Below are 14580 nucleotides of genomic sequence, written 5' to 3' on the forward strand. Positions count from 1 at the left end.
ACTTTATAACTTTGAACTGCCAAAGACACATGCGCATGCTTTTGAGCGATGTCGAACCGATGTCCTATTCACAGTATTCAGCGTTGCATCAAGGCTCTTTTGCATTGCACCCGACTATGGTTTTAGGTGAATACATGTCGTACATACCTGTTTAAAACAACTTGTCCTATCTCTGTGCAGAACGTTCAAGTTCGAAGGTCTTCGGATCGATGAAAGTTTGAGGATGTATTTGGAAACCTTCCGACTTCCAGGTGAAGCTCCCATCATCCAGAGGCTCATTGAGGCCTTTTCTGCGTATTGGTCGGTAAGTTGCCTGTGATGCCTCCTCTAATGATGATGTACGTACATGCATTAAGCGGGGAAGGCTGTGTGATGGATATCTTTTATACTTTATAACACGAAAAAATTTTCCATACCTCTTATACACCTTCAGACGCAAACTTGAAAAAGAAGCTGCAAGTCTGGCCACAAATCTGCGTTTTATAGCCTACATTGATTTAAACCTTAAATTTTAAGCTTTCCATGCATGAAATCTCTCTCTCTACTCAGAAAACCCGATGTCCTACACTTGAATTGAAATCTTATACCGTTCTCTTGCATCAAGTAAAAAACGCACAGTCAACTAAAATTTTCTTAAAGTGTAACTATGGCCACCTGGAGATGCGGCCTGATTTGTCACATTTTGCAGATTTTGATTACAGCTACTGTTAGTGTTTGACTGACATTTTCCGAGATTTTTTTACTTTTTGCTGTCTCCTAATGATAAAAACGCTTTTTGTTGCTTTGGGGAAGCAGTAGCAAATGAGAAAAAGTAAGTTGAAAAACGCTGAATCAGACTGTTATTGAAAAATTAACAGTCTGACTAAAATCTTCGAAATCAAATTTTCTTTGTTTTTCAACATTTGAGGATGTTAAAATCTATTGTGTCATCTGGGGAAAATAGTAAAGAAAGCATTAAAATATAATTTTTAGAAATATTTATTTAAACATTCGCCCAAAGTTAGCAAAATCTGGAAATTTCTACAAAAATGTGACAAATCAGGCCGTATCTTTAGTTAGCCATGGTGTAACATATTAAGTCTTGATGCTTCATCTTCAGGAAAGCAACCACCATCCATTCATGAACCTCGATGCTGCATTCACACTTTCTTATGCCATTATCATGCTCAACACCGACCAGCACAACACCAACGTTCGTAAGCAGAACGAACCGATGAACGTCAACGACTTTAAGAGGAACGTGAAAGGGTGCAACGGCAAAGGGGACTTCGATCAGCACATGCTCGAAGAAATCTACTCTACAATCAGGTGGGGTTGATTTCCTTGTCCGGGTACTCGGGTGCATTTGGCCCACTTTGACCGAGAACCTGTGATTGTTAAGTTCCTGCATCGTGATTTAGACGTGTAAACTACCAGATCTGTATAAGATTGTAGGTGCTGGTAAAGTTGTGACTTAATATTGAAATCTGTTTCAGAAATGATGAAATCGTTCTGCCTGACGAACAAACTGGCCCTGTGAGGGATCGATGGTTATGGAACGTATCGTTACGTCGGGGGGGTACTGCCGAGGGGTTGTGGTTACTCGCTCCTTCCGCGAGGTATGGATGAAAAAAAATTGCACAATGCGCAACGATATCAAGCTTTCCCACTTAAATGCGGTAAAACATGGACATGCTTTAATAGACAAAAGCACAGTTACTGCATGAACCGGTATCTAACACGCATGTTAAACTACAGGCACCTGTTAGTTTTATTGTTTTCACGTCGTCCAATTAGACACTTAGACAGTACACAGGTGTTGTTTCTAACAGAGCTGGAGCTTGCGAGGCGTTGCACGTTTACGACAGAGATCTGTTTGCCATGAACTGGGGGCCGACTGTCAGCGCCCTATCTTACGTGTTTGATAAGTCTCATGATGAAACCATCATTCAGAAAGCCATCACTGGTTTCAGGTCAGTCTCTTGTTTTATCCGTTTGATTTTCTTTGCATTTCATAAGGTCGATGCCCATGGCTTCACGTACGTTTCACTCCTCAAGCTTAATCATGTGGATACATTGATAGTGACACTGGCGTAGTCACCGATTTTGACAGTGTGAATATTCAGCTTGTATTACGTAAAAATTCATCCGTTTTATGCTTCCTAATATAAAGATATCGTGAAATATTCTACTCACACTGCACCGCTGCTAAACCGCAGTCGCTCGACTTTTTTTCGTACAGAGTTAATATGTACAATGTACATAGGTTGAGTTAATTTAATAACCAAGCAAAGTTAAGTAGGTTGTGTCTAAAATGCATTCTTGACCTGAGTTGTTAGGTCCTTCACTTATATTTTCTTTTCAGGAAATGCGCTCTCATCAGCGCACATTTCGCCATGAGTGACGTGTTCGATAACTTGATCGTCTCCCTGTGCAAATTCACAGCCTTGGCCAACGCTGGAGAGGTAGATCAAAATGTGCTTTGTCAATTTATTTGCTTAACTGTAGTGTATAGCCCATGTTTGAGCATTGCCACTGTTTTGTATGTGTGATTTTTGTACCTAGTTTGCCCTTTTGGGCAGAGACATCAAAAGCTCTCCCTGGATCAGCATTAGTTAAAAGAAAACTCGCAGAGCTTACGTTCTAAGTTAAAATGCGTGTTTTTCTGTAAACTTAGACGCCAGAAGCAACCGCCATCATTTTTGGATCGAACCCCAAAGCACAGCTCGCTGCTCGGACCGCGTTTGTTTTATCCCATCGTCATGGTGACATCCTCCGGGAAGGGTGGAGGAACATTTTCGACATCATCCTGCCGCTTTATCGTGCCAAGCTCCTCCCTACTCCCATGGTTGAAGTGGAGGATTTTGTAGATCCGACTGGAAGAGTATCGCTTATCAGGGAGGAGCTACCGATGCAGAGGTAACTCATTTTAACATATCTTGCAAGATAAGGATTCCCAATCATGTATCGACCGGTAAATTTATTATAACAGGAAACTCAGGGTGCATATCAAAGAGCCAGATTGTGATCCCAATATTTGAAAGCCTTGGTAGAAAAACATAAAGGTTGTGTTTTGCTTTTCGTTGAAATAGAATTATAAACACAATTTAACACTGAATGCTGTCAATGTCAATTTCTACCAACTATTGTTCACTTTTTTATATGGTAATTAGTATATTATTTCTCTTGTAGCTTTTCACCTGGCCTTCTAGCTACCAATAAAGTAAGAAATTCAACTTTAATTTAAAAAAAAGATCACGATTTCGGTTTTTGTGAATTTTTAGATTTTTTCAGAATATTCTAAACATCCTATTGTTATCAATCATTCATAAAATTAACAGCCATATTGTTCATTTTTCCACCAGATCCGACTCTTCCATCTTCAGCAGCTTCTACCAGTTCATGACCGGCCCCACTGACAATTCCAACCAGAAGCAAGCGGCCCCTGAAGACGAACAAGCCGCGAAATACGCAGAGGTATCAGAAGTTTTCATTTAACTCTTCAATATACCTGAAGGGCTGCAAATTCCTGATAAGCACACAATGTTGCGTTGAAAACGTTTGGAAGTTTATTTTATGTGCGTCATACCCGTATATTTTTTCACGTAAAAAAAAACATTGACATTGCTTGGTATTATGTGTGTGTGGTACAATGAAGTGAACTCTCTAGCAAAGCTTTACTTCAATGTGTTAGAATAACGTTGTAATTCCAACAGAGAATTGTATTAATTTAACAACTAACAAGTACTGTGCTTGACCCAAGTGCTTGGGTGCATATGTGGGGTATAAGGGCAGCTTGTTGTTAAATTTCACCGCTTTGCTGTGGGTGCTGCGTGTTTGTGACTCCATGAAACTGTGCTTTTAGGATTGCGTTAAAGAATTACAATTGGAAACGTTGGTCACTGAAAGCAAGTTTCTCCGTCTCGATTCCTTGCAGGTTAGTGCAGGAGTGATTTGGTGACGTAAAATACACGTTTTTTAATTGCAAAATAACTAACAACAGCAGTCAACTAATGGAAGAAAAATAAAAATTTGACATCTGCGTTTCTCCCTTTATAACAGGAAATGGTCAAAGCGTTGATGCAGGCGTCTCAAGGCCCTCACACCCACGAGTCAGTGGGAACCTTATACACTGAGGACTCGGCTATTTTCTTTTTGGAGTTGCTGCTTCGAGTCGTTCTGCAGAACAGGTTTGTGTTAAATGTGTTGCAAAGGTGCAGAAATTAGCTACCCAAGTCGAAACAGCATTGTCGTTGTTTTAGGCGAAGACAAAGCAAAGGGGGCGTTTTCATTGGATGTTGAAAAATCCATTTTCTAAAACTTACATTTTACGTGATATTTCATATATAATACATTGTGTGATTTTGCTTTTAGTTTTCAATTGGAAATTGTAAAATGTAAAGTTTTTTAGAAGTAAATAAACTCTTTTCTTCGCATCTTCAGAGCTAAATTTTAATGTTTTCTTTTTTTAGAGATCGCATCATGTCGCTATGGCAACCAGTTCGTGATCACCTTTACACGATTATTGTTATGGCAACCGATTACAGTCTCCTCCTGGAGCGAGCAGTGGTTGGACTGCTGAGGATGGCGATACGACTCCTCCATCGCGAGGATGTTGCAGAAGAAGTCCTTGCTTCTTTACAGATCCTCCTTATGATCAAACCCGGGATTATCCCAAAGGTTTGAAATCTTCAGACGCAAATAGTTTTAACAGTTAGCAAACACTGCAAATGTGTATGTTGTTGAAAATCTTAAGTTGTCTCATATTTTTGACTCCACGATAACTCAACATTACGAATAGGTAAATGGCCATAGGAGAAGGAGTACAGGTGTTGACGTTCTTATGAAGCAGGAGTTTCTGCCCGCGTCATACTTTCCCTTTTTTGTGCATTCAGTGCAACAGAAAAGATAAGCGCAGCCGAGTACATTATTATCCGAAACCTATTTCCTCAATGCTGACTTTCAACGTGGAATGAAATTAAGTGCAATTTTTGAAAAGTTGTTTGACCCGAAATGGCATGAAACTCACATCTAGTAACTTGGAGGCGTACACTTTATTCAAATGGAAAATAACCATACTTGATTTCAGTTGCTTTCTAACTTCGCTAATAATGACAGGTACAATTTTTTTAGGTAAGCCGACAAATTGGCTACGGTCTTCATGAACTTCTCCGCACTAACGCCGCCAACATCCACTCCCGGGATGACTGGATCACAGTCTTCACCGTCATGAAGTGTGTCGGTGCCGGAGCTGTTCCTCCTGCTATTGTGCAAGTCCCTTCAACTCCGGAGCTTCCTCTTGCTAAATCCCACGAACATTTGTCTGTGTCTTTGGAAGATGACGCCAGTGTTGAAAGAAGTAAGGTTCTTGTCTTTGCAAAGGCATTCGTACCGTGCAGTGCATCTTTTTCAAACTGAGAATGTAAAGAAATAACGACCACTTTTTAGATTTTGGAGACCTTGGCAAGGTCTTTCACTTGTTAACTTTTATAAATCTTTCTCCAAGAAACTCACTCGGACAGCGAAACGACGTCACAGCACGAAAGTATTGCCGTTTCTGACCGCGGCTACACTTCAGACAGCGAGTTATACGAGAACCACCTTGCTTCAGGAGAGAGTGAATCCCAGGTGAGAGGCGTTGTCTAGTCGCTTATCGCTTCTGGTGAAAAACTAACACGAAATTTGAATCGTCTTTCTCATTGGGTGATCGTCACCTTCACAAGACGACGTTTTTTTCTTTGTTATTTTCAATCACTATTTACAACTTGTTAAATTGAATAACAAAATGCATCGGTGAAGGTCTACAAGTAGAGAAAACTTGTTTGTTACGTTCTTAATTCCATGAATGTTGTTTACGCTTTGGATGTGTGTTCAAGTTGTATTTCTTGTTTCTTTTGCTTGATCTTATGGTGAATTTAATTGACCTTGAGAGTCGCCTGTGTTAAACTTTTGCTTCACATAAAATTCAGCCACTCAATGGAGATTGTTTAGTGTTGGTGAGTAGTATGTTGCAGTAGCGCATGTGATAATTGCTTGTCTTTGTAATCTGCTTAAACACACCAATCAAAATTGCATGGAATGTTCAAACATTGCCTAAACTTTACAAATTGCTTTGTTATTTTAAATTTGGGACAATGAACACTTACACTGCTGCTTGTGTGATATAGCATAATATTCACACATTGCAGTTTACCAAATGGTTTGATTTAGAGCTTTGAGGCCATTGCGTTGTGCTAACTCTGAACTGGTTGAAAAACTTATTTTAATTATTTTTATCAGCTAATCTGTAGAAATCCACACAAACTTAATTGCTTGTTAAAAGTTAGAACTAAATTTTTTGTTTAGCTTTTAATTATTCAAATACACATGCATACTCTAACCAGTCTTCATAATTTTCCAATATATTTTGTAACCCAAATTTGTTAGATTTATTACAACACGATAACCCACCATTAACATTCATCTTAATTTTTCTCTTGAAATTCACTTCCTGATTTTATATCGCATGTGGGTAATTTAAAACTAGCGAGAAAGACAATTTCCTACTTAGTGTTTGCGTCTAATTTCTAGCCTTCAAACTACAGTTAGTGCTATTGCATTTGAAAGATGACAGATAAAATAATAAATTCTACAATTGAAAAACTTCGACAATCGGTTTACGTCATTGCGTTTTTTCTTTTGCAGAAACTCCACAAAGCTGAAGATAAATCGTCAACTATTCAGGTATATTACGTCACCGAATTCGTTCGTACCCTTTTTTTGTTTATTCAAACTCAGCTGTGCCTTGTACAACCACTCGTTAGTGTTTACACAGGCTCTCCAATAACTAGTGTTCGTAGCAACAAGTTTACATGGAACAAATCGAGGCCGCGGTGGTCATTGCTGATTATTATTTTCGAGCCATTTTCTTTAAACTGAAAAATATGTACCTGCTCTTTAAAGATTTTTCTTAAAAGATGCTTGTGAGTGGTAAGCTAAATCGGTTGTAACCTTAAGTTAGTCTCCATTTTGTCAGTGTACATGTGAGTGTGTTACGTTTTTGTATTTATCGTCAATATATACAAGACCAAGAGTGTGTTACATTTTTGTGTGCTTTGCGTTTTATTAAAGATCATTCTTAATAACTCACCATCTTTCACATCTTCATCTTCTTCCAATGTGACAACCCAGGTGATCCCTGCTCCTCCTACTCCCTGCAACCAGTTCACATTGCAACTTGGGGAAGAACTTCGTCAACACGACATGCGGTGCATGGTCAAGAGCTGCGAGACCCTCGCCTTCCTCGTTCGGGATGCGGCCCACGTGACACCACATAATTTTGAGCTCTGTGTCCGCTGCATCCGGACCTTTGTTGAAGCAAGCATCAATGGAAGTGAGTTGTGATCCTCGATTTTACTATTTTTGGCTGTGAAAACAAACTGTTTCTCTCTTTTTATAGGAGTAGATTGCTTGCGATGATACTTATCCTCGGACTAAAGTAATCATTTCCGCTGCTTGATTTTAGTCGATTTGCTTTGCTGGAAAAAGTTTTGCTGTCTTCATTCTGTCTTCGAGATTGACAGTTCGAACATGCCGGCTCATTGAGTCGTCGCCTTCAAAAATCTTCCAGTAGACTCAAAAGAATATCGACAATTTTTCTCGCATTGTGCTGTTCGAAAACTATCGTTATTGATTTTACACTGTTTCTTTTACGGAGCCGTGCGTTTTACCTGTTATACAAAACGTTAGCACTTCGCTACATTGGTCACACAGTGCACCTAAAAATTTATTGTGTTCAGTTAACCGAGCTCACCACGCCCATGACGCGCACATGCAGGTTGCTGGCAAACAGCTCGATAAGAAGAAACTCAAGAAGCGAAAAGAGCGAGATATAAAACGAAGGAACCAAGGAAGTCAAGGAAATGGCAGGTAAAGTGGCCACGCCCCACTACTAAACTTCCCTTTTGCATTCCTTGCCTTTAAATGTTCAAATAGGGTGAGCGCATACTCGTTATCGTAAATGCTTTTGGATTGCTATTAAGTTATCTCAGCTGGAAAATCAATCCATTTTTACATTGAATCAATGCACTACAAGGGTTTGATTTTCCGGCTGCGATCACTCTTTGTTTTTGCTCATAATCTGACACTTGCTCACATCAGGCTTTTTCATATTGATTCAACGTCTTTGCTAGCATAGACAGAAATAATTTTGCTACATAATTGTATTCTTTGCAGACAATCTCAATTTTTACAATATTCTGACGACGAGGGCTCATCTGAGAACGTACCAGGCGGTTATCACACTCTCTCGCTGCAAGTTGGTACCATTTTTAACTTTGTTCACGTTTTTAACTTCACCATCACGAAAAGAAACATTGGAATCCTGTTTTGAGCAACCAAATTACAAATTTCCTCACATTTTTTGTATGTTTTGTTAAGTGATTTTAGCTTTAACGATTTTAATGTGTTTTTGGCTCGGCCGTGTTTGTATTTTGACATTGCTCTTTGATGTTAACGCTATTTTGTTACATTTAAACTTTGCTGACTGTGCAACATCTCATTTCAGCTCCTGGACTTGATGCATACGCTTCACACGCGTGCTGCGTCCATATACAGCTCTTGGGCTGAAGAAGAGAAAAACAGGACTGAAAATGGCGATCATGCACCTGTGGTCACAGCAGAAGCAAGTAGTCTTTGGGACAAGTGCTGGTGTCCGCTGTTGCAAGGGATTGCAAGGTGGGTTGTTTAACTTGTTTCACGAGTGGTAATTTCACAATATCACGAGGTTTGCAAGATTTACCAGTGATATCTTTATATCGTGATATCTTGCCATATCAACACAACAAGATTTGAAAGTAAAAAGACTCAACCTAAAATTTGAATGAGGCTGTTTACCAAGCATTTAGGTAAATAACATGATATGCGTCCTTCTGGTGCAAACTAACCAGGTTATCACCTTATACATCTTGTGATAGTTCAGCTTAGTTTGCATCAGAAGAACGTATCTTTGTTGTTTAAGACCCAACCTAAGTTGTTAGATTTCACTACAAAACTGTTCTTTTTGCGTCTATTCAAAAATCACCGCAACTGCGCCTACCATTAAATGGGCAGTGATGTCTTGTACTGTACATGAGCATTGAGCATGATGTAATGCCAAACACTTTCTAGTTCGTTTCATCTTCAGGTTGTGTTGCGATGCTCGAAGGCAGGTTAGGACATCGGCATTGACATACTTGCAACGAGCTCTACTTGTGCACGACCTTCAGACGTTGACTGGAAAAGAATGGGAGTCATGTTTCAACAAGGTACTTGCTTGTCCTGAATGTTAGATCATATCCCAGACAGCAAATTTACCGTTTTTTACATTATTCAACGTCTACAGACGTTGAATTAATGTAAAAAAGACAAATTTTTCCGACAGCATAAAGGCTGGCTACAATCTTCTCACAAACGGTCTCGTTTCTCGCAGGTCTTGTTTCCTCTTCTTACAAAACTCTTGGAAAACATCAGTCCCGCAGACCCTGACGGGATGGAGGAAACACGAATGCGTGGAGCTACTTTGCTATCCAAGGTCAGTTCAGATCAGAATTTTAATCCGATGATTAAATTTATTCCGAACATTTAAGTTCTTCATCTTGAAATGTAAAAAAAAAAACTGTTTAAACTTGATTTTGATATTTGTAAAGTTTCTTTCATGAATGATTAATCAACCGTATCCGTAGTCATCATAGCTTGTGGTTATTGGGACAGGTTTATAGACTTATAAAGATCGATTTAAGTAAAGATAATTTCCAAAACTACTGTTGCTGATTACTATACTAATACATATTGCTGCTTTATTTAAGTTTATTTGCTGTTGAAATTCGCCCAAAAACCAGTTTGTTTCGCAGAAAACCTTAACTTCAGTTTACTGTTCTAATTCAGGTTTTCCTTCAACATCTTAACCCGCTGCTCACGCTGCCAACATTCACAGCTTTGTGGCTCACCATTCTTGACTTCATGGACAAATACATGCACATTGGCAAAAGAGATCTCCTGGTTAGCATCGTCCTGTTGTCGGTTGACACTAAATTATTGTTGTTCATACATTGCGTTTCAAGACAAGACGTTGTTCCTCTACAATAGTTTATTATCCACTTAATAAGCAGTCTCTTTATCAAGCCTGGTTAATAGAAAGCTTTGATTTTGTTTCTGAAGATTTAATTAAAGTCGTGGAATGAAAATTTATTTTTGGTTTGTTTTTTGGAGGGAAAGAGAGAAATGTTTTTTGCTGCTCATATTCGTATTTTAAGTACGGTTTTGTTTTCTAGTTTGAAGCCATTCCGGAATCCTTGAAGAACATGCTCTTAGGTGAGTTTTCGATAAAAACAATTTCAACTTCACAATGTAGATATCAACGACTTGTCTTATCCTGATGCTGCGAGTTCGCTGCGGTAATAGCGAATTACACTAGCTTTCGGAACACAGCTCCCTAGTCATGTGCTATGACGATTGGTGTTGAAGTCAGCGAGTCGTTGTTTTATACGGGTCTTTTTTTTAGCTTGAGGTTGCTGTCTTGAATGTTGTAAGGTAACAATTCAAAAGAAAAAGTCTAACTCTAAAACCTAGTAACTGGTCAGCATTCAGAAAACGTTGCGAAAATTGAACTTTCATCTTCAGAGCAACTATGCTCTAAAACTAAACAATCTGCGTAAAAGCTGTTTGACATGTGACCAGTTCAGTTGGATTAGATTTTCACTCCATATTCCACACAGTGATGGACACCGCCGGGATTTTCCACAGTCCTGACACAGCCACTGGTTACACTTCCTTATGGAATGTGACGTGGGAAAGAATCGACTGCTTTTTGCCAAATCTTAAAAACGAAGTGTTCAAGCCCCCTTCTCCGGGTGAGTGCAAAAGCGTTTTTAAGTTTTGCTGCGACGTCGAAAATACGTTATTTTTAGTAGAAATTGTGTTGTGGTTGTTTTCTGATCTTACCAAAATTAGTTCAATGTTTTACGTTCATTGACATTGTAAGTGTACTTGGAAAATTTGCTTGACGGCTCGTCTAGTGGACATAGTTGTTGCAGAATACTTAACACTTGACGTGCTGTGCGGTTAGTTTGTCGAAGAGAGATATTTTAAACAGATAATTTTGAAAAATCTTGCTGAACTGGTGTCCAACTTTAAGTAACCTTCACCTTTCAGAACCCAAAAAGCAAGAGTTGGTTGCACCTAAGCCTCCACACGTCACCAGGGAAGTCCCCGGACCCCAGCATAGTATCCCGTTTCCCATTCCACATGCCAAACCTCAACTTGCTCCCCATACCCCCCCAGCCGGGATCATACCTGTACCGGTACCTAAAGTTACACCACCCGCCAGCTTAAACATAGCACCTCCAGCTAACCTAGCTTTGACAGCCCCATACGTTTCACCCAGCAACCCAATACCCATTATACCATATGCCCCCACCAGCCTGTCCACAAGCCTTCCAAGTCACCCTCAGCTGATGGGTGCCAGTGGATTAAAATCGTCGCCCCAAAGATCAACAACGCCTACAAATATAGTGAGTTCAGGCCGCCCAATCACGTCATCGCCTGTGTATGATTTGTAGCATGCATGGACTAGCTGCTTGTAAAACCAAAGCTTTGTTCATTTGATGTTGGAAAACCAATAATCAACGTAAACGCGGAGAACTTTTGCAACACAAAATTGGTGGCGGGAGAAGAAGATCAATATTTTGCCAATAACATTGTGCCGAAAAAAATTGTACGCTTTTTGATTTTTTGATTGCGAATTGTTTATGAAATGTTTACTGTTTCAAAGTTATTTTTGCATGGCTTGTTGATCTGTGAAGCGACAGTGTGTAGCTCATGAAGAAGCTGAACCTTTGAACGAAAGTTCTAATAGCCGTGCATATTCAGCTTTCGTGGATGCAATGTCGCGACTCGGTAGATTTTGAGGCAAAATAGCTGAATGCCATCCGACGAATGCGACTTTTGTTGGATAAAAGTAACATTGTTTAATATTGGGGGCTTATCTTGTGATGTGTCACGCGATAACAAGCATGCTTGACTTGTGGAAAATAACCGTTGACCTGTCGTGAAAAGAATTGTTTCTGCCACTCAGGTCGTGATAACTCGAACTGCATTGTCAGTAAAAATAGTTAGTTGAACAATAACTTTGTGCATTCATTAACTATCAACCGTGAACTCAAAGGGTCGTTGACCCTTGCTTTGTATTCAGCGTTTGCAACTGCTTACCTAGTGGTTTCGTAGGTCTAGTACATTTTCATTAGACAATTAGCTGATTTTGTTTAAGCTTGTAGAAGTGCTGCTTTGATACACTGTACTACCTTTCAATCAAAGATGGCTCAGTGACTTGCATGGCAATTGCTGTTTTAAAGCCACTGGGTTGGTGATCATTCCCTGTGTGGATTGTGTAAAAAAAACTATTTCTGTTGATGTTACTGCTTTCACTGAGCCTAATTTTTGTAGTTTCTTTTTTCAATTTAGCGTTTGTTTGCCTTATACCTTAATCCCAACAAATCGGCTTTTCAAGAATCACCTTTTTTCAAACAATATCGCCTAATGGATTACATTCATGTAGTGACCTTACCCAAACCCATTATATTAATATTAACTTTGTTGTGCAGTGTGTACTGGTGTAACATATCAATATAGAGCTGGGCGTTCATCATCATTACTCACTAACTCATGCTTGCTTGACTATTAATTCAACTTCGACGACTTTGAAGTTATACAACGCCCAAGTAATTTCAATAGAAATTAACCATCCCCAGTTGATATTCAGCTTGCAAAGTCTGTGATTTTACATTGATTCAACGTCTGCTGACAATATAAAAAGACGGATTTTCTAGCTAAAAAAGTATTTCAACCGAGCTGTTAAATAAGGTTGCTTGTTGAACTGTTCATACACCAGCTGGTGGTTGGTTTGGGATGTTGGCACGGACATTTTTTGAAGCAACAAAGAATTCGTTTGTAACTTTTTATCGTACTTGCATGTTTGGCTTTGTTGAGATGGTGACACTACTTTTGTTAGTCGGCCCCCTGGTAGCTGTTTAACTTATCTTGAATTACTTGTGGCTTCATGTTATGCTGTAAAAACGCTTGGTCAATGGTATGTAGCGTTGTAGAAACCAACGTTGTTTTCCCGTATCATTGACAGGTAACACAGTTATGCCCGATTGTTGCTAAGAATAAAACAACTCACATAAATCTTTATCGTTTTTTTTAATTTTCCGTTTTTTTATTCAGTTGATGACCCCAAGTACCCCAAACTTCATTATCACCCCCCACTCTCCCGTACCCCTACAATCACCAGTGTCCCCTGACTCCATCCGCTTAGCTCCACCCACCATGCTAGCGGATCCACTTCCCAGCACCTCACTTTCATCTAGGTCTTCCACAACTTCTGCGCAGCAATGACGTCATCACGATGACGTGCCTCCAACGGATGTGAATTTTGTGACGTCACTTGGTTTATAAATGTAGTTATTATTTCTATGTGCAAACATTTTAAAGTCAGATTTGAGTTACCGTTTATATGGTGGGTTGATTTATAAAAATGTTTGAATACATGTATTTATTGTAGAATGTATATAGCATAAACGTGTCGTATATTAAGGTACATAGTCTTTATTTATGCTTTGCAAGGAATACGTCGACTATAAAAAGGAGGATCTGTTTTTGTTATTTGTGTTAGCCGTGCAATTGATAGGGCTCCGCATCCCACATGTGTAATTGCTAGGAAGTCTTTATCTTCTTGGCGGTTTAACCCATGATGACTATTGACTATGCAGCTTTCAAGTTTTATCTACAACAAAAAAATACTTCTGTGAGGGTCGAACTTAGACCTCATGTTTGGCACACGCGGTTGGCTGCCATTAGCCTCGATCGTAGCGCAATGTTCGCTCGTTAAACTGCGACCCAGAAGGTCTCCAGTTCTACACCAACCAAGCATGCCATACGTTCCCCGATCAAACATAACATATCCAAAATACCATGTAACATAAAACCAAACACTAAGAAAAAGAAACCACAAATGTTAAAACAAACAACCATACGCTTGGGTTCCTCTTCTCTATTGTATCTATTGTGTTTTTGCTAGCTTCCTTTTACTGTTTTCGCGATGTATTTCTTCGCTGAGTAATGTACCGTCTATGATTTCCATTGTCTAGACCAGTGGTTCCCAACCGGGGGTACTCGTACCCCTTGGGGGTACGAGATTGAACATCAAGGGGTACGAAGATCCTTGGGCCACAGAGCAGCTTTTCAAACAGATTTCACAGTAGGGGAGAGTGGGGTTAGTTGGAAGGCGGGGTTAATTGGAAGGCGGGGTTAGTTGAAAAATTATCATGTTTTTTAAATATTGTTGACTTTTAAAAATATTTACTGCCACCATGTGATGTAGTTTATAAAAACACATAATCCATGTTAGTTTCGATTTGTTGATTCAAGGTATGCCTGTGTGGCTGGCAATTTTATATTTTCTTACTTTTGAAGTAATTTTTTTGGCGTTTTAAGAAACATCTTATGCGTCGATGTCGTTAAAGATAAGACGTTTTTTGGCGTGTGTCAGCTGTAGGTGTTCTGCAACACTAGGAAATAAACAAATTT

General features: G+C 39.4%; 1 protein-coding gene across 1 annotated transcript in view; it reads left to right on the plus strand.

Moving 5' to 3' along the window:
* LOC145768605 (Golgi-specific brefeldin A-resistance guanine nucleotide exchange factor 1-like) overlaps positions 1-14134 on the plus strand; it is a 28453-nt gene extending 14319 nt beyond the window's left edge. The window contains exons 18-41 of the mRNA XM_082580139.1: positions 181-304; positions 1100-1308; positions 1476-1598; positions 1812-1952; positions 2345-2444; positions 2657-2898; positions 3345-3456; positions 3845-3916; positions 4042-4169; positions 4452-4659; positions 5113-5338; positions 5486-5607; positions 6664-6702; positions 7150-7351; positions 7758-7887; positions 8194-8275; positions 8525-8694; positions 9143-9263; positions 9428-9529; positions 9883-9996; positions 10269-10308; positions 10713-10847; positions 11149-11507; positions 13219-14134. Coding sequence (XP_082436265.1) covers positions 181-304; positions 1100-1308; positions 1476-1598; positions 1812-1952; positions 2345-2444; positions 2657-2898; positions 3345-3456; positions 3845-3916; positions 4042-4169; positions 4452-4659; positions 5113-5338; positions 5486-5607; positions 6664-6702; positions 7150-7351; positions 7758-7887; positions 8194-8275; positions 8525-8694; positions 9143-9263; positions 9428-9529; positions 9883-9996; positions 10269-10308; positions 10713-10847; positions 11149-11507; positions 13219-13389 — 3472 coding nt within the window. The 3' untranslated portion in view covers positions 13390-14134. The remainder of the gene's footprint in view (positions 1-180; positions 305-1099; positions 1309-1475; positions 1599-1811; positions 1953-2344; positions 2445-2656; positions 2899-3344; positions 3457-3844; positions 3917-4041; positions 4170-4451; positions 4660-5112; positions 5339-5485; positions 5608-6663; positions 6703-7149; positions 7352-7757; positions 7888-8193; positions 8276-8524; positions 8695-9142; positions 9264-9427; positions 9530-9882; positions 9997-10268; positions 10309-10712; positions 10848-11148; positions 11508-13218) is intronic.
* The last annotated feature ends 446 nt before the right edge of the window (positions 14135-14580 follow it).

This window comes from Aplidium turbinatum, chromosome 4 (assembly GCF_918807975.1).
Source record: "Aplidium turbinatum chromosome 4, kaAplTurb1.1, whole genome shotgun sequence".
In the NCBI taxonomy this organism is placed as follows: Eukaryota; Metazoa; Chordata; class Ascidiacea; order Aplousobranchia; family Polyclinidae; genus Aplidium; species Aplidium turbinatum.